Source organism: Bidens hawaiensis, unplaced genomic scaffold (assembly GCF_021521415.1).
Source record: "Bidens hawaiensis isolate Kalapana, Puna unplaced genomic scaffold, B.hawaiensis_p1.1 tig00009224_1, whole genome shotgun sequence".
Classification (NCBI taxonomy): Eukaryota; Viridiplantae; Streptophyta; class Magnoliopsida; order Asterales; family Asteraceae; genus Bidens; species Bidens hawaiensis.
In genome coordinates this window covers 638,592-660,462 of record NW_027491681.1, presented here as the reverse complement: position 1 = coordinate 660,462, position 21,871 = coordinate 638,592, and the positions used below count along the sequence as shown (strand labels likewise).

The 21,871-nt window shown below is 36.9% G+C and overlaps 1 protein-coding gene and 1 pseudogene across 2 annotated transcripts; both read right to left on the bottom strand.

The window, feature by feature from the left end:
- Positions 1–300: 300 nt before the first annotated feature.
- On the bottom strand, positions 301–4,154 carry LOC143531742 (cysteine-rich receptor-like protein kinase 2; annotated as a pseudogene). The gene is made up of 7 exons (XR_013135071.1): positions 3,377–4,154; positions 3,012–3,125; positions 2,798–2,937; positions 2,285–2,495; positions 1,564–1,798; positions 1,334–1,484; positions 301–716 (listed from the first exon to the last, which is right to left on the bottom strand). The product of XR_013135071.1 is annotated as a cysteine-rich receptor-like protein kinase 2 (transcript).
- Positions 4,155–10,118: 5,964 nt separating this feature from the next.
- LOC143531775 (cysteine-rich receptor-like protein kinase 2) lies at positions 10,119–11,847 on the bottom strand. Its single transcript, XM_077027001.1, has 4 exons — positions 11,597–11,847; positions 11,464–11,492; positions 10,636–10,775; positions 10,119–10,418 (listed from the first exon to the last, which is right to left on the bottom strand). The coding sequence occupies exons 1-4, from the start codon at positions 11,845–11,847 to the stop codon at positions 10,119–10,121; spliced, it is 720 nt and encodes a 239-aa protein (XP_076883116.1).
- Positions 11,848–21,871: the final 10,024 nt, after the last annotated feature.

The following is a 21,871-nucleotide window of genomic DNA, read 5'->3' as shown; positions in this document are numbered from 1 at the left end:
CTTGTAAAGTCCGGGGTGAGAAAGAATAAGAATGGGATAGGATAAGAAAGTTGAAACCAATTTTGGGTTAACTTAAATGAGCCGAGCCCAACCAAGCGGAGACAAGTTCAAGCTTGAACTCAGATTGTTTACAAACCGAGTGGATATAGTCTCATCTACAACCAAGTTAGTTAATTTCAAGCAAGCTCTTTCTGAGCTTTTTTTGAGTGAGTCTCGAGTTATTTGAATAGCCCTAACTATCGTAACTTTAGTCCTCCGGTTTTCACATTACCCCCCTTATCTTGCACAACATCAACTTAACAACCAACTCTAATAACAAATTTTGTAATCTTGACTTGCTATTTTCAACAATAACCAAAAATAATTACATCACATTGTTATATAATATACACTCAGAAACGGATATGGGAGGATGCGCTAGAATTTTCACCATTAAAGTTATTGAGTAACTTTTGTGTGATGCTATTAAGTTCCATGGTTCCTTCGTCTATAAAAGGGGGATTAGAGGGTGCAGGTAAAGGTTCATCATTTACTGCTAACATTCTTAGTGCCGCTGACATGGATGGTCTTAGAGATGGAGCTTCCTGGATGCAAAGAAGTGCCACGTGTACCACTTTTATGGCCTCTTTATGGAACTTTATGTTGGGATGAATATGCATCATTAGGTTTGGATCAAATATTTCCTCCATTCTACTTTGCTTGAAATGCTTCCATGCCTGTTTGACAACACACGAATTGAATTTATTAGAATGGGTCTGGTAAAGTTTAACTAATAAACACTTTATCAATAATATATAATTCAAACTAATCCATTAATAAATAAACATGCCAAAATTGACGGAGGTTGTAAACGAGTCAAACAAATGGGCACAAACACTTAAAAGGAACGAGTTTTCTTGTTGTGTCCGTGTTCATTACTTAACATTCAATATGATAATAAACAAAAATAACCAAAAGAAAACAAAAGTGTTGATTCGCTCGTTACTTGAATATTAAGGTTTGGTTCTAAAGTTTGATTAAACTTATGCACGATGGGCCAACTAGTATTGCTAATAACTATTTCAAATGAGTATATAAATGAAAATAAATGAGTGAAGGTAGATGAACACACATAAACGAACGTTCACGAATGTAAATAAGCAAATGGGACATGTGTTCATATTAGTTCATTTAATTCAATGAAAAAAATTGCTTCACATTCATTAACGTAAGTGGACTTAACGTTTAACCGTTCTCAAGGACGCTTGGTCTGTTTACAGAACTGGTTGTAATCACAAATATTTACTAGCAAGTGTGAGCCATTGATGGTGTGAGGTGAAGTTTCAATACTTACCGTAGACACTAAGCTGTCAATATATTCAGTAGTTTTGCTTATGTTGTTTGCTACTCCAGTAACCACCTCCAAAAGTAACACACCGAAGCTATACACATCTGTCTTTTCAGTTAAATGACCATGGGCTAGATACTCTGGAGCCATATATCCACTAATTATGTTGAAAATAAAAAAGTTAGCTTGCTAATTTAAATTTAAATATATTTTAAAGATGAATTTAAGGTACTTACAGTGTTCCAGCAATGGCGGTGCTGATGTGGCTTTTATCATCTTGGAAAGATCTAGCCAACCCGAAATCAGCGATTTTGGGAAGAAATCTTAAGTCTAATAAGATATTAGAAGCTTTAATATCCCTGTGAATAATCCGGTTCTTGGTATTTTCATGAAGGTAAACCAGACCTTCTGCTATACCAATTATAATCTTAAATCTCTTCTCCCAGCTTAATCCTCTGCCTTTAGTTTCATCTGTAACAAGTAACGGTGAGCATAAAAATCAAATAACTGAACCATAGCTGAAAAAACTTAACTGATTGGATCGATTATGGTTATGTGTATAAATAACCGAATTACAGACTATATAACCAACATTTACATATTTTTTTTTACTTTTCATAAATAAATAAGGCGCCATGTGTTACAATTTTCTTATATTTTTTTTTATATAAAATAGCATGTTACCTGTTTATTCTTCCTTATACTTGACCAAAAATATAATCGATATTATTATTTAAACTTAGCTTAATCCACTCATGTCCAAAGCTGGTGAATAACATACCAAACCATCTTTTCCAATAACTGAATTAACAAAACCATTAACTACCAAAACCAATTGGTTACAAAATTCTGAAAACCGACGAATTGGTAATATGTTTGGTTTTCGCCCATAACTTATCTAACGCATTCTCACCCCTAGTAACAAGTTCACATTTTCACAAGAGTGTTTGAGATTACCAAAAATGAAGAGGTCGAGACTCATGTTAGGTACATATTCATATACAAGAATGCTCTCGGGCCCTGAACAGCTGCATCCTAACAGCCTAACCAAATTTTTGTGTTCAACGCTGCTAATTATGTTCACTTCATTGTAGAAATCTGCTGCTCTGAATCTGTTGTTGAAGAAAAGTCTTTTCACGGCTATTTCTCGTCCATCTGAAAGAACCCCCTGAGACAAATTTCATTGTTAAGACTTTATGCTTTAAGGGAAAAAATCATGAAACAACTCACATGTTTCAATATTATTCCAACAAAGTCACTCTTACTTCATGAGTTTTTTCTAATATCCAAATAGACTTAAGTTTCATTGTCAGTTCAATCTAATGAAATTATTTATAAATGTTTGAGCTTAACTCAAGCTCAAATTTTAGCTCGTTAAGAATAAACGATATCCTGAGCCCGAGCTAAAGCTGGCTCGGCTCGCTCGTTAAGCAACACTAATTCATGTGGCTGTGTTATACAATGTATTACCTTGTATACAGTCCCATATCCTCCTTGTCCTAGCTTATTGATTTCATCCCAATTTCCGGTAGCTTTTTCAATAGTGGAGTATTTGAAGTTCAAGCTTATGTCATTAAGAGTCTTTACCATTTCCTCAGCATCATAAGAACCTGAAAATTTTAATCCAATCACTAATTCATTTGTTCGTTTCCCGGGTTCTAAAACAAGATGGATATTGTTATACCATTTCTCCTGCGTTGTATATATCTGTGTTTCGTGATGTATAAAACAATCACCAAAGCAACCCCGAGAACCACCACAGAACTAAAAACAGAAACTACAATAGCTATTATCCTCCCTGCAAGTTGACATTTAATGGTTTCATTCAAGTAGCAAGGTTAACAACATGTTATATTTCACAAACGAGTTATATGTTATCTTTGACCGGTCAAAAGAAGGAAAAGCTAGTTACAAGTCAAATGTAACCTTTTATGTTAAAACCTCAATAAATCATTTTTTAGTTAACAAAATAGGCCATTACTAAAATAGCATACTTTATATATATTAATTGCACACTATTCTATAGTTTGATTCAATAACCATCATTACCTCGATTGCTATTGCTAGATCTGCTTGTGATTGGTATGGGATTGAGAAAATTTGTATCCGAATACCTCATAAAACACCCCGTATTTAATACACGACCCTCAGACCATGGTAAACACTTTGTTATCAACAACGATGCATTCTCCAAACATGCCCTACAAGAACTCGGGCTCAAAGTCTCCCAACATTCTGCTAACACATAAACCGAGTCATTACTGTCCGACACCAACATCTCTTCCCTAGCAAAATAATCAACATTTCTTAATGCACCCGACATAGCATTGACCACCGCCCAACTTGTAGACTCTTGAAACAACTCACTCTTTTGTGTTGTATTCCCACAAATTATATCATCATTCGGGCCTGTATACTCCTCAAAGAAAGTATGGTTTTCGAGTCGCATAAAACACCCGTCAAGATAAATGCGCCCCCCGTTCTGCGGGTAGCAACTCGGGAAATAAGTTCGTAACTGCGCATAGCATATGAGGCAATCTAGTGTAGAGAGATCCTGGTAGCATTGGGTGAGTAAATAGAACTTGTTGGGCCCACTACCTACCGTTACCGTTGAGACATGTGAAGTCTGCAAATCAGTGGTAGTTATTGTCGTTGCACGAACAAAGTTTTCGACGAATTGGGTACGGTTTTCAAAAAGTCCTCCATCGCAGCGGATTTTGATGACTTGGGTTCTAGCATCTCCATGGGATTTAGATACTAGTAATGAGGTTATGATCAAAGTGATGAATATCAAAGCTGTATGTGTGGATTTCATCTTCTAGCACATGTTACACTTGTGTAAGTATGCATTTGTAGCTGAAATATGATTAATGAGATACAAAGCACATAAATATTTATTCTCAATGGTCAAAAGCTTTAAAGTTGTTTTTACACACAGAAAAATAAAAGTAGAAAAACACACAAATTACATAATCATTTAGTAGCCAAAGTAGAAAAAAACTTATTGTACTTTTAAGTTGGCAAAAGTCTATTAAATGGTTCTTTTTGTCAGCAAAAGTCCATTAAATGGTTCTTAGCAAAAGTCCATTAAATGGTTCTTAGCAAAAGTCTATTAGATGGTTTTTTTTGGTTTTTTTTTTATTACCACTCTAAACTTACCACTAAATCTATATATTTGTCTATCACGAGACACATTTTTAAATTTCAAACATCTTGGTACCGTTAGACTAACAAGTTTTTGGATTATTACTTGCTTCTTAATTACACACTCACTAGCTCTACTCCTAAGACCAAATGTGGATAGGTTTACTTAACCAAAAGTATTGTCACGACAACGCCATATAATCATGAGTAGTGAAGTGGCTTTAGCTAACCAAATTTATAATCATTAGTTAATACGCCATTGTTTTCTTCTTTTTATTATTTTCATGAACCAATCACATATTCACAACCACTGGTCAAAATGTCAAATGAAGATGTGTAGCGTCCACTATAGTATTGTGTCTAAATAACACATTATTAATAACTTCCGAGTTTAACCGCATCATTTGAAAAATACAAAGTTTTACCCGACGCATGTAGGAATTAGATAGTGACGTGGAGACATCCAAATAAGGAAATATTACAAATAAGTTTTCTCATAGAGTTAATAGCCATTTTCGTCTCTGTGGTTTGCTACTTTCGCCACTTCAGTCCAAAGTTTGAAAATTTGTCAATTTAGTCCTTATAGTTTTAAACATTAGCCAATTACGTCCTCTCGTCTAACGGCATCCAACTATGCCGTTAGTTTAAGGGGTATTTTTATCTTTCTTCTGTTTATGTTTAGTTAATGGTCAGTTTCGTCCCTGTGGTTTGATACTTTTGCTACTTCAGTCCAAAGTTTGAAAAATTTTCAATTTTATGTTTAATTTATTCGGTTTTTTTTTTTGTATATGGTGTATTATGCATAATACGTTTTCGTCTATCTGACTTGTTCAACCTTCAAACATGAAAATTGAAATTAACGTGTAGTCTTACACCATGGCCCACTTTAGCTTATTTTAGTATTTTACAATATTTTTATTACATGTATTTGCCTATTTTCAATTTTTGTTTAACTCTTTCTCATATTCAAAGTTGTGGGGCAAATACATGTAATAAAAATATTGTAAAATACTAAAATAAGCTAAAGTGGGCCATGGTGTAAGACTACACGTTAATTTCAATTTTCATGTTTGAAGGTTGAACAAGTCAAATAGACGAAAACGTATTATGCATAATACACCATACACTCATACACCATATCGAACTAAGGAATAACAATCAAATTAGAAGACGTTATGAGTTATTATTGTTGTCCATTTTTTATTTTTTTAATTGTGACATTGAAATAAAAGGAAAATAAACAACAAGCTCCACTACTAGCAATTTTTGGATAAAATAATGTAAATCGTTCAAATATTACATTCATACATTTTGAAGTCACAACATTACTATTCGACTATAGTATAAAAATGAAAAGTATTAAATGCAAATAGTATAAACACGTGTATCGGTTGTCAGGACACACTTTATGGTGTTTGTTTGGTTACTCACATGAAGCAGCTTTTAACGCAGTTTGACCTACCATTAAAAATTACATTACGGGTTTACAATGTAAAACAGAGATGTGTGAAAAAAAAAATAGTAGAATACCGACCAAAAACAAGTAAAACCATAAACAAAACATCGTACTGACTTTTTCGGTTTGGGTACCGATAGGTACCACTAGCAAATATCAAAACCGAATGGTACCAATTCTGAAAACAGGAAAAGACGATTACTGGTACGGTGGTACCGGAACGTATCGGTGCAGTACCAGTATTACCTCTTTCACAATTCGATTCATGATTCGGATATCATCAAAAGCATATAGTTAACGATCATCAATCGAAACACGTGAATCCAACTAAAAACTCAACAATTTCAACACCGTAAACAGTTTCATTCCCGCCTGAAGAGGTAGGTCCCCGCAAATCCCAGTTAGACCCGCAAGACACACCTTGAAGAGGTACGTCTGCGCAAAGACTAACTGGTCCCGCAGGACCCACCATGCTCAGAGAGATGAAGACCTTACACGCAGTAAGCCAGCTGTTCTCGCAGGAAAGCCTCCCTTGGTACAGTACCCTGCCTGTTCCCGCAGCTATGGGTACAAGCCAAGAAGGAAGGCTACCCGCACTGACGGTAAGGCTACACGCATAAGGCACTAACTCTTATACTTCAGCAATGTCACCGGAAGAAGGAATGAGCAAGGCGGGAATATTCCCGCCCAAAAGAGCCAGTCCGTACGCTTCTGGAAGATCTTTTGTACTATACCTACCAAGGTATGGACAAAATAGACAAGATCTGACCAAAGCAGCCCATGAACCAATCACAGGGTGACAGCTCACCGACAATAGTACGAGGAGGAGCACGCTCTAGTACAAAACGTCACTATCAGCCGCTGCCTACCCACCAGCTCCTATTGTGGCACGTACATAGCCCGTAGTTGGTGGAAAAGGAATAGTATACAGCCGGCCATGTCACTATCAGCCGCTGCCTACCCACCAACTCCCATCGTGGCACGTACATAGCCCGTAGTTGGTGGAAAAGGAATATTATACAGCTGGCCGTACCTGCTTAGAAACCTACCTTCGGCTATAAATACTCCAACACCTTGGAACGGTATCATCATCTTATCTTCTCTAGCTATTTCTCTTAATATACACTTATATTCAGAGTAATCTAGTCTGATTCTCACGCCGGAGGGTGGTCACAAGGAGGAACCCCCCTTCTTCTCAGTGACGAGCTCACGATGTCTGTTTTGCAGCTCAAGAAGAATAACCATCTTTGCCGGACCTAACCCTCGTGGGAAACATCTACTTAACCCTAAGATTATCCGTAATTTGCCGGGGTCACTTAGTGTTTCTTCATTGGCGCCATCCGTGCATAAAAGCTAGAACTAATTCTTTTTCTCAGTTTTTTCAAAACCTCTGGAAAGATGGTTAAGGTTACTCCGATGCCAAGGCCAACGAGTGACCAAGAAACTCCGGTAACCACAACCCCAGCTACTGGGGGGAACACCGGCGAGTACACAATTTTTACGAACACTACCCCGGTTACCCAAGCCGGGGCAAGTGCAGTAAACAATCCGCCCCTGGGATTCATTGATACCCAGTTGGAGAAACAACAGACGAGGCTCCCCCGCCAAACACTTGATCAAGTTAAAGCTTGGGCGGAAGCACGTCAAAAAGAATTCCAAGCTGAGTTGGATGAACGTTTACGTTCACTCCAACAGGCTAATGACGAATTCGGAAGCACTCGACAACAGCTCAACATGAGCAATGATTGCGAGTATTCGGATGATGAGTGGGAAGAATCTGACAGTGACGCAAACCCTCGTCATAAGACGAAAGGGAAGCGTAAGGAAGCAGACTTCCAGCCGAGAAGAAATTTTGGAGAAACCTTTAAGCCAAGGAACGCGGGGGGAAACCCACGTGACTTCTCCAAGACTTTCAGGCCAACTGTTGCAAATGCGGGAACATCCAAGTTTGCAAGAGGCATTGCGGAAGCAATCGCCCCGAAGAGTGCCAAACAGATGTCCAACATCGGCACTTATGATGGCATATCCGACCCAGACGATCACCTGAACAGATACATAGCGGGGGCAACCGTCAGCAACTGGACGGAACCCACGTGGTGTTATATGTTCCAGATGACGCTGGTCGGAGCGGCCAGGGCGTGGTTTGACCGTCTACCGGTCCACCACATCTAGGGCTCGAGCATGAACTTCTTGACGATGTGGTGATACAAATCGACAGAAAGAGCACACTGGCACTCGCCATCAGTACTCTTGTCGTCCTTGTCAGACGCAGACATCGGGTTCTCAGGGTATACGTCGGACTCTTCGGCAGTAACCTCAGGATCGTGAACGGAAGACATGTTTTAAGGTAGGAAAGAGAACGATTTCAGGAGAATGCTCGACAGAAAAGTTGAGTATTCGCCGGAAATCGCTTAGAAGAAGAAGAGTGAAGTGAAGGTGTGAACTGAAAGGCACCTTCTCCCCCCTTTATATACTCATCGCAATGAATGCGATGAATTTAATGCGGAAGAGAGAGGAAGCGCAGGTGCAATGAAATGGCGACACGTGGAAAGCGCAACAGCTGTCGACAGGACGCGTGCCGTAAAATTCGCGCCCACGCGCCTGAAAAAGCGTCTGGAATGACCATATACTGTCACGTCGCCATAACTTCCTGCACATCCTGAACTGTCAGAAGAAACCGTCGGAAGACGCTAACATCCCTTCAACAGTTTGGACTGTTCTTATCCTTACACCAACTCTTCGAATTTCAAAAAGATTCAAAAATATTCAAAAATAAGAGGGAATATACCCCCTCACCTTGGGAAGCAAAAAACCATAAGACAAGTGCGGGTACAGTGTCAAGGCGAAACCCTTCACATACTTAGCACTTGCAGGGAATTGAAGCCAAGAAGGATCTTGTGGGCCATGCTTGCGGAAAGGGAAATAACACCTCCGCATGGCGGGAACGTTGACAACTAGATTGTTTGAAACTTCAAGGTGGAATTGGTAGTTTAACATAACTGATCACTATGTCCAAAACTACCAAAACCTCGTGAAGAGTCTATACAAGTGAAATTCAACGCTCCCGACTTGCGAAGAGGTTAAACACCTACCCGCATCATAACCAAAGATCAGGCAGAAAAGTTGGGAATTTCTGCAAGTGACATTAGGAAAACCGCGGGAAGAATCCCCACGGAAAACCTTAAAAAACAAAAACCTCTTTAAAACCCCTTGCTTAAAGTCCAAAAGTTCACCTTACTTATTAACAATTCATGAGAAGAACAATGGACTGGGGGGACTTGAAGAGGTAGGTCCCCGCAAAGCCCAGTTGGACCCGCAATACACACCTTGAAGAGGTACGTCTGCGCGAAGACTAACTGGTCCCGCAGGACCCACCATGCTCAGAGAGATGAAGACCTTACACGCAGTAAGCCAGCTGTTCCCGCAGGAAAGCCTCCCTTGGTACAGTACCCTGCCTGTTCCCGCAGCTATGGGTACAAGCCAAGAAGGAAGGCTACCCGCACTGACGGTAAGGCTACACGCATAAGGCACTAACTCTTATACTTCAGCAATGTCACCGGAAGAAGGAATGAGCAAGGCGGGAATATTCCCGCCCAAAAGAGCCAGTCCGTACGCTTCTGGAAGATCTTTTGTACTATACCTGCCAAGGTATGGACAAAATAGACAAGATCTGACCAAAGCAGCCCATGAACCAATCACAGGGTGACAGCTCATCGACAATAGTACGAGGAGGAGCACGCTCTAGTACAAAACGTCACTATCAGCCGCTGCCTACCCACCAGCTCCCATCGTGGCACGTACATAGCCCATCGTGGCACGTACATAGCCCGTAGTTTAAGACTACGAAATTGAGGTGCTTACAGTGTTCCTACAATGGCGGTGCTGATGTGGCTTTTATCATCTTGAAAAGATCTCGCTAACCCAAAATCAGCTATTTTTGGACGAAATCTCAAGTCTAATAAGATATTAGAAGCTTTAATATCCCTGTGAATGATCCGGGTTATAGTATTTTCATGAAGGTAAACTAGACCCTCTAATACTCCAATTATAATATTAAATCTCTTCTCCCAGCCTAATTCCCTGCCTTTAATTTCATCTGTGACAAGTAATAGTGAGCATAAAGACCATATAACCGAACGACAAATGAATAAAACAGAACTAGAAAGTCGATGGTTCGACTATTTAAATTGGTTATATGTTCGGTTTTAGCCCATAACTTATCTGACTCATTCTCACCCCTAGTAACAAGTTCACATTTCCACAAGAGTGTTTGAGATTACCAAAAATGAAGAGGTCGAGACTCATGTTTGGTACAAATTCATATACAAGAATGCTCTCGGGCCCTGAACAACTGCATCCTAACAGCCTAACCAGATTTTTGTGTTCAATACTGCTAACTATGTTCACTTCATTGTAGAAATCAGCTGCTCTGATTCTGTTGTTGAGGAAAAGCCTTTTCACGGCTATTTCTCGTCCATCTGAAAGAACCCCCTGAGGCAAATCTCATTGTTAAGAAATTTCATTTAAGTGTCATTGTTGTTTCAATCTTATGAAATTATTTATAAATGTTTGAGGTTTGTTAGAGCCAAACTTGAGCTCAAATTCTAGCTCGTTGAGAATATACGAGATCCCGAGCCTGAGCTAAAGTGAGCTCTGCTCGATTGTTAAGCAACACTAATTCATGTGGTTGTATTATACAATGCATTACCTTGTATACAGTCCCATTACCTCCTTGTCCCAGCTTATTAGATTCATCCCAATTTTCTGTAGCTTTTTCAATGGTGGAGTATTTGAAGTTCAAGCTTATGTCATTAAGAGTCTTTACCAATTCCTCAGCATCATAAGAACCTGAAAAATTTAATCCAATGATTAAATTGTTTGTTCGTTTCGCTGGTTCTAACACAATATGGATATTGTTATACCATTTCTCTTGCGTTGTATGTATCTGCGTTTCTTGATGTATAAAACGATCCCGAAAGCAACTAAGAGAACCACCACGGAACTAAAAACATAAGCTACAATAACTATTATCCTCCCTGCAAAACACTCGGTGGATAAAAATATTTTATCAGAGGCATGTATGTAGCTTTCATCTTGTTGAATTATGTTATCTCAAATTGATATGTAAATACATTTCTCTTCTAGAAACATGTTTAAGAGTGTAAACTGATCAATTTTATAAGACTAAGTAAAAATCTATATAAAATTAAACTATATTTGGGTCCTAACATTTATCAAATATTAAACCATCACTCCAGTATTAGTTAAAAATTAAACTTCCAATTCTTATAAAATGAATAATTAGATTGCTCAAATAAGTGTGATCCCAATTATCAAAATGCAAGTTTTGTTGATTTCTAAATAGAGTAGTTTCAAGTCACTTATAATCCATTTAAAGGTCTCGTTCAAGTAATAATTATCTTTGACTGGTTAAAAAGAAAAATAAAATGGGTCATAATACACCAAATGCAACTTTTATGTTTAAACCTCGAAAACCATTTTTAGTTAATTAAATAGACCATTGCTAAACTCACACACTCTTCATCTAATTCCTTTTTATCACATCTAATTCAAAAGTTTGATTCAAGATAATCATAATTACCTTTATTGCTATTGCTAGACCTGCTTGTAGTTGGTATGGGATTAAGAAAATTTTTGTATCCGAATACCTCATAAAACACCCTGTATTCAGCACACGACCCTCGGACCACGGTAAACACTTTGTTATCGACGACGATGCATTCTCCAAACACGCCTTACAAGAACCCGGGCTCAAAGTCTCCCAACATTCCGCCAACACATAAACCGAGTCATTACTACCTGACACCAACATTTCTTCCCTAGCAAAATAATCACTATTTCTTAAGGCACCCGATACAACATTGACCACCGCCCGACTTGTTGACTCTTGAAACAACATACTCTTTTGCGTTGTATTCCCACAAACCGTAGTATCATTCGCGCCCGTATACTCCTCAAAAAAAGTATAGTTTTGAAGTCGCATAAAGCACCCGTCGAGATAGACGTGGGACCCAGTTTGCGGGTAGCAACTGGGGATGTAAGTACGTAACTGGGCATAACATATGAGACAATCTTGCGAAGAGAGATCCCGGTTGCATTGGGTGAGTAGATGGGCCTTGTTAGGCCCACTACCTACAACTACTATTGAGATATGTGAAGTCTGAATATCAGTGGTAGTTATTGTCGCTGCACGAACAAAGTTTTCTATGAATCGTGTACCATTTTCGAATAGCCCTCCATCACACTGGATTTTAATGATTTGGGTTCTAGCATCTCCATTAGATTTAGATACTAGTAGTGGGATTATGATCAAAGTGATGAAAATTAAAGTTGTATGTGTTGATTTCTTCATCTTCTAGTACATGTTGCACTTGTGTGAGTATGTAGTTGTAGCTGAAATATGATTAATGAGATACAAAGCACATAAATATTTATTTTATACTTTTCATTCTTAAAAGTCAAAGTTTTTGAAGTTGTTTTCATACTCATTCCTAATTTTAAGTTTTTAACTAGTGGCATACCACAGAAAGAAAGAAAAAAAATGTTAGATAAAGACACAAATCTTAATTCCCCCCTAAGACCTAAGTTCACATAGGGATAGAACAACATGAACATTTGTGTATTTTTTTTACTTTAAATTGTCTATTTCACTCATTTATCTCGGTTTTTTCTTCTCTCGATCATTTTTGTTAGCAAAAGTGTATCAACTTGTTCTTTTTATTTATTTTACCACTCTAAACTTATTGTTATTGCTAAATCTATACATTTCAAATTTCAAATATTGATACTGCCTTTGGATATTATCTAGTTCTTAATTTTATATAAAATTTTAAAAAGTTATGTATAGAAAGTGTACTAGTTTATAAATACTATATGAAATTTTAACAAGTTATGTATTGGAAGTGTACTAATTTACAATTAATAAATATATGGAGTAGCATTTTCCAAAAACTTGATAATTTTTTAGAATTATTCCACATCGATCCTAGTACTACTAACTCGCTAAGCAAATCACCTTTTGCTTAGAAACTTCGTTAGTCATTATTGCTTGATTTTTTTCCTATGTGATATGATTTTTATCTGGAATTAGATAACGACTTGGAGAGCAATAGTCAAATTCACATAAGAAAATATTACTTCGTGCGCTTAAAGTTTTCTTATATTCAAAGTTGTGGGCCAATTACGTGTAAGAAAAAATATTCTGAAAGTGGGAGATGGTGTAAGGCTGCTCGTTAATTTAATGTTTGAACAAGTCTAAGGCTAAACGTAGTGGGCGAGAAAAGTGGAAGTTTTGGGGCGATTTTTTGGAGGAACACCCCCCCCCCTCCTTGGGCGATAATTGGGCGAAAATGGGCGGGGGCGGCAAATATTTGTCGCCTGTGGGTGTTTGAAAATAATAATAAATTAATAAATGGACCGTTGTGAAACGGTCAAATTTAAAAAAAATAAATTAAACAATATATATATATATATATATAAACATACATCCTTCTTCTCCATTTTAACACAAATCATACCCAATTTCTTACAAAAAATAAACAAAATGAATCCTAGAAACAACCCGAACCAACCGAACTACCAACTCCCTGCTTTCGGTCAAGCGTATGGTTCGCAATCGAGCCAACCGAACCAACCGAACTACCAATTCCCTGGTTTTGGTCAAACGTATGGTTCGCAATCGAGCCAACCGAACCAACCGAACTACCAATTCCCTGCTTTCGGTCAAACGTATGGTTCGCAATCAAGCCAACCGAACCAACCGAACTTACAATGGAACCAACCGAGCCAACCGAACCAACCGAGCTATCCGTATCAATTTTCCGACCCGAACCTAAACATGTACGCCAACTTTCTCAGCCCCCAAAATACAATGCCGGCGTTCGGGTCTACACCACCGGAGTCGGAGCCGGTGACGGTACCGGATACGCAAACGTCACGGGCCTCCGGTTCAAGCAAAAAGCCGACCCGTAACACAAAAAAAACAACCGGGGGAGACGATGGTGCAACGTGATCCATACAAGCATTGGAACGAGGAGGAGGTGGCCCTTGCAAGGGCTTGGATTAACATTTCGGAGGATCCCGACGTCGGTAAGTTTTTTAATATTAAGTATTTATTAAAAATGTATTTAGTGTTTATTAAAATATATACTAATTGTTACAAATAAATTTAATTTGTAGCTAACTTTCAAGCCACCGGGGTGTTTTGGAAGAAAGTATTTGAAGCTTGGCTCGCGATAACCGGTAAACCCGAAGACTACCCGGGAAAAGAAGCGGTTCAAGCCCACTAGAAGGGGCTTAACGCCGATTGTAAAAATTTGTCGGGATAATTAACCGGTTGAAGGGGTCCGGCTGGCGTAGCGGAAATAACGACATCGACATTATAGGTCAAGCCTTAGGCGAATTTCGAGCTCAAGGTCACACTGTTGAGCGTCCCGGGAAACCGTTCAAGTATTTGAGTTCTTGGGAAAAGCTACGTCGTTGCTCGAAATGAAATGTGGTACCAACCGTTCCGGCCGCCCGACGATCTGGCTCATCCTGGCCTTCAAAAAGGTCGAAGACATCATCGTCGACAAATCCGAGCACACCAAACACACCCTCCGATGCTCGTAGCTTCTTCCTCGACGACACGGTCAATTTAGCCGATGATTTGAATATACCCGACGAAGATGAGGTAGAGGAGTTGCCTTGACCACGCGGGAGATCGAGGAAAAATAAGGGGGAAGGTTCGTCGTCAACACGATTCAATACGGAGCCCGTTGAAATAAACGAGTGGGTCGATCGTTTGGAAATAAATGCCACCGTAATTACAGCCGACATTCGAGCATCCAACAAACAACAAGAAAAGCTGAACCAGACATTCGAATTAAAACAAATGAAAGACGACTACGAATCCCTCAAAGCGGAGGGGTTTCACGAGGATGCCGAATTATTGATGTAACGCCGACGTGAAAAAATGCGCGAATATTACGGATATTAGTTTCTTTTTTAGTTATGTTTTTTTTTCTTTAGTTATGTTTTTTAATATTTTTAGTTATGTTTTTTTTTTGTATTTCTTTTTAATTTTAATGCATTTTAATTTAATTATTTAAATAAATTGGTTTTTATTTAATTAGTTTAATTATAAAAAGAAAATAATAAAAAAACACACTGTGAGCCCAACTTGTAGCCTACACCATTACACCCCAAAAACAAATTTCCACTCCATGTTGACTGGACGCCACGTGTCACAATTCGCCCCCAATTGTAGCCCCTCCACTACACATAGCCTAATGGACGAAAACGTTTATGCATATTAAAAGACGTTATAAGCTTTTTTATTGCTGTTAATTTTACTTTTTTTAAGTGACATCGAAAAAGTAAGTCGTTTTAGAATTATATTCACAGATTTTGAAATCATAGTATTTTTAGTTGTATACATAAGGATACTAAAAGTATCAAATGTAAATGGTATAAGTATGTGTAGGTTGTCAAGACACGAATTCTCGTGTTTGTTGGGTTACTTTGCATGAAACAGCCTGAACATTTAACGCAGTCTAACAAATTAAAAGTTACGTTACGAATTTAGAACGGAAAATAGAGATGCTAGAAGAACAATCAATATGTTAACGTAACCATACCAAAAAAAATACCAATAGAAAACGGGTAAACCCATAACCAAACACCCTAATAAACTTGTTGGTTCGGTATCAAACAGTACCAGTACCACTGACAAATATTGGAACCGAATGATGCCAATTCTGAAACAGAAAAAAACGAATACTTGTAAATGCACCGACTCTGTTCGGTCTATGCTGGTACGTATTAGTACAGTACCAGTATTATCTCTTTCAAAATTCGATTCATGATTCGGATATCATCAACAACAAATAGTTAACGATCGTCAATCAAAACACATGAATCCAACTAAAAACTCAACTATTTCAACACCGTAAACAGTTTTGATCCTTCTAAAAATATAATAATAAAAATACGAAACTTATAAGTAGAGATTGAATTGCATACCTAATATATAAATCACGTTTCAAATTGCTTCTTCAATTCTGCTCCGTCCAGCGTTATAGAGCAAAGTAGATACAGTTATACATATAAATATATACACAGAGCTGGAGCTTTGGATATTAGTTTACGTATCAATTATTTTATTGTAGTTTAAAAATATAATAACTCTTTTCTACTGTTCAGGTAAAAGATATTTTGAATATATAAAACTAGATATTTACCCGTGCATTACGCGATGAATTCAGTTAGTAAAACTTGAACATCGTAGTGACGTGTTAACATGAATTCTATCGGTATTAACAACGTCTTTTATGGTATCAGAACAAAACCTAAAAATAAAGAAAACTCATGTTTTGGCCCATGTGGTATTTTAATTTTAACTATTTTGGTCCAATCGACAAAACGTAATCATACTTCTCCTTCTCCCATTAGACCCCATCCATGTGACAGGTATTTGTGTCAATTCATAATTCTTTTAAAACCCTTTTTTATCCCAATTTCCTTTCAATAGATTAAAAAAACTATAATAATTGTTAAGATATTGTAAACATTATAATGTTATAAGAATGTTGTCATAACTGGGCTCACGTTATTTTTAGAATTTAGCTTGGGCATTCCTCCGGGAAACCACATCGCCGGTCACTTGACAGTCGTTGTGTCACCCTAAGAGCGACGTAACACACAGTGAGACTAAAACCCAGGTGGGCTCGGGATTCGAACTGACAACCTCGCAAGGCTAACTGAAATCATTCATTGTCAATATTTACCCAAAGTGTCAAAGGTGGGAATTAAACTTGGGTCTCCATTGAAGAACCCAGACGGCCAGACCTCCTACCACTGGGCCACAAATGGGAGACGCGTGCTTTATGTTAACATAATTTCTTTCTTTAAGGCCCAAAATTATGTTAGCTTTAAAGGAAAATCGTTCCATCTATGCAACGACGGTATTCAATGTTCTGCATCTGTCGGTCGATTTCAAGTCATATCACATATGTATTGGAGAAAGGGTCCTCGTAGCAGCCAAGTGCATTATTAATGTTACCAATTTAAAACGTTTTTTGGGGTCACTAAAAGACAGTTGTTACCTTTAGTCGGTATCAACTACATTTGTTACAAGTCGGAACTAAACCCAAAAAATAGTTTCGTGAAGTTAACATATTTAAAACAAAGACACTGGCGACAACTCGATACGAATTCGATCGGTATCAACTAGGATCATTACATATACAAGAACTAAGATTGATATATTTAAAACAAACAAAAAGATAATAATAAAACAAGCTAAAAAAAACTAAAAGTTGCATAGAAGGATAACTAAAAAAAAAGTTGCAAACCATGTGTACTCGATTTCACATATTACGTATCAGGAGTTATTAACCATTAGACCATTAACAATTTGAATAAAGGAATATTCTCAAAAGAGTCTATGTGAAGAGATTTTAAAAAAAACAGCTTTTAAATATTCAAGTTTTCCAAAATGTCCGAGCAAATTTGGACTGGGCCGACACTTTAGTGTTCGTTTCGACGAGATCTCTAGCCCAATTAAAAGATGACAAGTGGATAAAGACTTACACGGGCGTCCAAATTTTTGAAAATTTTGAGGATTCCGTCCAAATTATTTCATAAAATCTTTTGTTAGAAAACAGTCTCCTCATACGGTTTTTATGTTTCCTACCTGGTCCGTACAAATTCTAAATTTTTTGAAAAAAGTTCCATTTAAATTTGGTCTGCCAAGACGCATTTCAGAAGAATTTATTCTAAGGAGACGATATTTTAATTTTTTCTATCTGATAAGAACAAATTCCATACAAGAACATTTTAGAACATGGATTAGGTCATTTCTATAAATATTAAAAAATATATATATTGTTTGGATGGACTTTTGGTATCTTAAATATATATAAATGAAAAATCTTAATTTTCTTTCAAGCCATCAGATTGCTTTATTTGTAAATGGTGATTTCTCATGCATTTGACCCGAATTCATGAGTATGGGTCTCATCAAACCTAGATAGCCATTAAACGGGTATTACATCTCATTATATTAAAAATTAATCTCATCAAATATTTAATATGAAAAGCCTATAAAATAGGGATATACTAAAAATTAATATCTAATTTTTTTTAAGAAAATATACTATTTAAAATTATGAAACAATTTTATAGTAAAAAAATAAGCGTGTCATTGGACTCATCAAACCCATATATCTTTTAAACATGTTATAACTTCTCATTTATTTGTGAAACTCTTTTATTATTAAACTCTATGTAAATTATTAAAATCCTTACAATAAATAAAATTAAAACAAAAAAAATATATAAATATTAGAATTATAAAATGTAAAACAAACCTCGTAATCACCTAATTTAATTTGTCAATGTGAATTTAGTTAGACGATTCCTTTTTCTTTCAAGTTTAACTTAAATGAAAAGTTTCACAAAATAATATCCAAATTATAACAAATGAGCATAAACAAATAAATATAAAAATTAAGTAGATAATTCATTCAACTATTATTTAAAAAATGAACATAACCCAATATAAATTAATAAAAACAAGTTCAAGTATATTATTAACTTTTTACAATAAATAAACTAAAATCCAAAAAACTACATTCACAATATTATAAACAAAAAATTTAAACAACCCCCGTATTACATAGGATAAAAACTAGTATATATATATATATATATAAACACTATTTTTGTAAAAAAAATAACTTTGTCCCTCCCATTTATTAGTTTTTTTTTTCTTAATAAAAAGGATTTAGATAGCTTTGCATTATTTTCTATAACTAATTCTAGAAATTTTAAAGATAAAGTTTGTTTTATTGAAACTCTAATGTGAATGCTACAAGCAATGTCTTGACCTCTTAAGTCTAACCCATATAATACTCCTCTGAATACATCATCAAACACCAATTGAAATTTCAACCAACATTTCAACCCATATAATACTTATCGAGCCGAGGTCTCATCAGAAGCAGCCTCTCTATCCTCATGGAGTAGAGGTAAGGCTGTCTACATCTTACTCTCCTCAGACCCTACAATAACTTTGCTATTGATGGGATATACTCAGTACGATGATGATAATGATTTACAATAGCTTAGCAAGTCAACCTCAAACCCAACTAACGTCTTCAGTATTCTTCAAAAATTAAAACCAAACTTCCAGTTAATTTCCCCCTTCTTAAAACATCTTCATTTCTCTTTATTCTTCAAACTTTCATCAATTATTCAATTCCCGTAAGTGGAGTCATTTTAATAATTTGTTTATTTATGTATTATTTTCTTGTTTTGGTTCGTTTTAGGCTTTTGAAAGACAACCATATTAATGAAATTGTTAAATTATTTATCACATAATTGATAACATGATTTTAATTTCCCTTTTTACTCATCCCGTGTCTCAAAACTTTAATGAATTTTCAGAAACGGCCGGGTGTTATCCGGTAGGTGAATAGGGACATGAGCCCCCATACCACCCATCCTAACACTTGGTCTTATTCGCCACTAACAAAACTCCACATGTCACACATTGCAAGTGGCGAATTTATTTATTCTTTTGAATATCGGATGTTTTGGTGATGACAAAACCCCGGCCATATGACCCATTATAAGTTTCTTTCCTAGAAACTGGAGATTGAAGACTCGTTGACTTTAAACTAATAAACTAAACGATATATAACATGCATATTAAAGGCTAACAAATAACAATTATCTTCAGACCGTTGGTTTATTTTCACAATGAATTCAAAGCAACCAGCCATTTCCTTATCATCTTTCTCTCTTAGCCATTTCCTCTTTTATGCACTCATTATATTTCTAAACCCCACCTCCATCTTAGCTTCCTATGACCGCGGAAATGAGACCGATCATCACGCTTTGCTCCAGATCAAGTCCATGATCACTAAGGGAGCTCTAACCTCATGGAATGACTCCTTTCATTTTTGTGATTGGACTGGTGTTACATGTGGAAAGCGCCATAGAAGAGTGACTCGTGTAGTATTGGCCTCACAAGGCTTGGAAGGCTCTTTATCTCCTCATGTAGGGAACCTTAGCTTCCTCCGTGAGCTTAATCTTGTTAACAACAGCTTTAAAGGAGCCATTCCTTATGAACTCGGTCGTCTTTCAAGGCTACGACTTGTTTTTTTTGTACGGGAACAAATTCAATGGGATCATTCCGGCTAACATATCTGGCTGTTCTAATCTTGAAATCCTTGGTCTTTCCGATAATGAGCTAACCGGAAGCATTCCAAAGGAGATTAGTTTCCTCCCCAAACTTGCTATTCTTGCACTTGGGCATAATAACTTAACCGGTGGAATACCGCCTTTCTTGGGAAACATTACAACAATGGAAAAGTTTGGCGTTGCTGAAAATCCGTTGGGTGGGAGCATTCCAAATACCTTAGGCCATTGGAAAACATTAGATGAAATTTGGTGTGGGAGTTGTAATTTATCTGGAGACATCCCTCCTGTTCTTTATAACCTTTCACTCTTAACTCATTTTAGCTTGTCTGATAATCAACTGACAGGTAGTCTCCCTCCAACCATAATGCTTCCTTATCTTGTCCACCTTCAGTTATGGATTAACCAACTAACCGGGCCTCTTCCACCATCCATTTCTAATTGTTCGAGCTTAAAAATTCTTGAAATGAGTTTCAACGAGTTTAGTGGGAGTTGGAAATCAACTTCGAAAAACTAAGAGATATTAAATATATAATTTTAGGTAATAACAACTTTGGAAGCAAAGAAGCTGATGAGATGAAGTTTATTGGTAGTTTGAAAAACTGCACTAGATTAAAGTGGTTGATTCTTCCTAATTGCAAGCTTCAAGGAATGATCCCCACATCAATAGGTAATCTTTCAAATCAACTCGAGTATATAAACTTATACGAAAATCAGTTACATGGAAACCTTCCGAGTTCGATCGGTAATCTCAAAAGTTTGACCAAGTTGTCGTTATATTCGAATCAATTCACGGGTAGCATCCCCTCTGCCATTGTAAACCTTCAAAAGTTAGTAGAACTTCATTTGTATGACAACCAACTTTCAGGGAAGATTCCTGATGCCATTGGGAACTTATCATCCATTAACCACACTTGATTTATATTCAAACATGTTGGATGGGGTTATTCCATCAAGTTTGGGGAATTGTCATAAGCTAGTAAAGTTGTACCTTGATCACAATAAACTTGAAGGGAGTATTTCTACAAAACTTCTTCAACTTTCATCTTTATCCATTGATTTGGATCTTTCTAAAAACAATCTGGTTGGTCCACTGCCAACCGAAGTTGGATACCTCAATATGTTGAGTGCACTAGATTTATCGGATAATAATTTATCCGGTAATATTCCTAGTAGCATTGGTGGTTGTGTTAGTCTTTCATGGTTGAATCTCAAAGCTAACGTATTCAATGGTACGATACCAACGTCATTAAATTCCTTGAAAGGATTGGTGGAACTCGATTTTTCTCAAAATAATTTATCTGGTCTAATTCCTCAATTCTTAGAAGGGTTTTCATCATTAAAATACTTGAACCTCTCATATAATGATTTTGAAGGTGAAGTGCCAACTTTAGGAGTGTTTGCCAATGCAAGTGCATACTCTATTCTGGGTAATAATAGACTATGTGGTGGCATTGTTGAGCTTGGGTTACCCAAATGCGAAAAGAAAAAGAATCATAGGAAGAAGTTTCCTATGTTTGTAGCAGTCATTTTGATTTCAATCACACTTTTCACCATAGCATGTTTAGCGTATGTTTGGCTTAAGAAGAAAAGCAGGAGTAAACCATCTCAATCATCAACAAGCGATCGATTCTGAAAGTTTCATATGATCAACTTCTCAAGGCTACCAATGGCTTTTCCGAAGCCAATTTGATTGGTCAAGGTGGGTTCAGTTTGGTTTTTAAAGGTATTCTTGACGA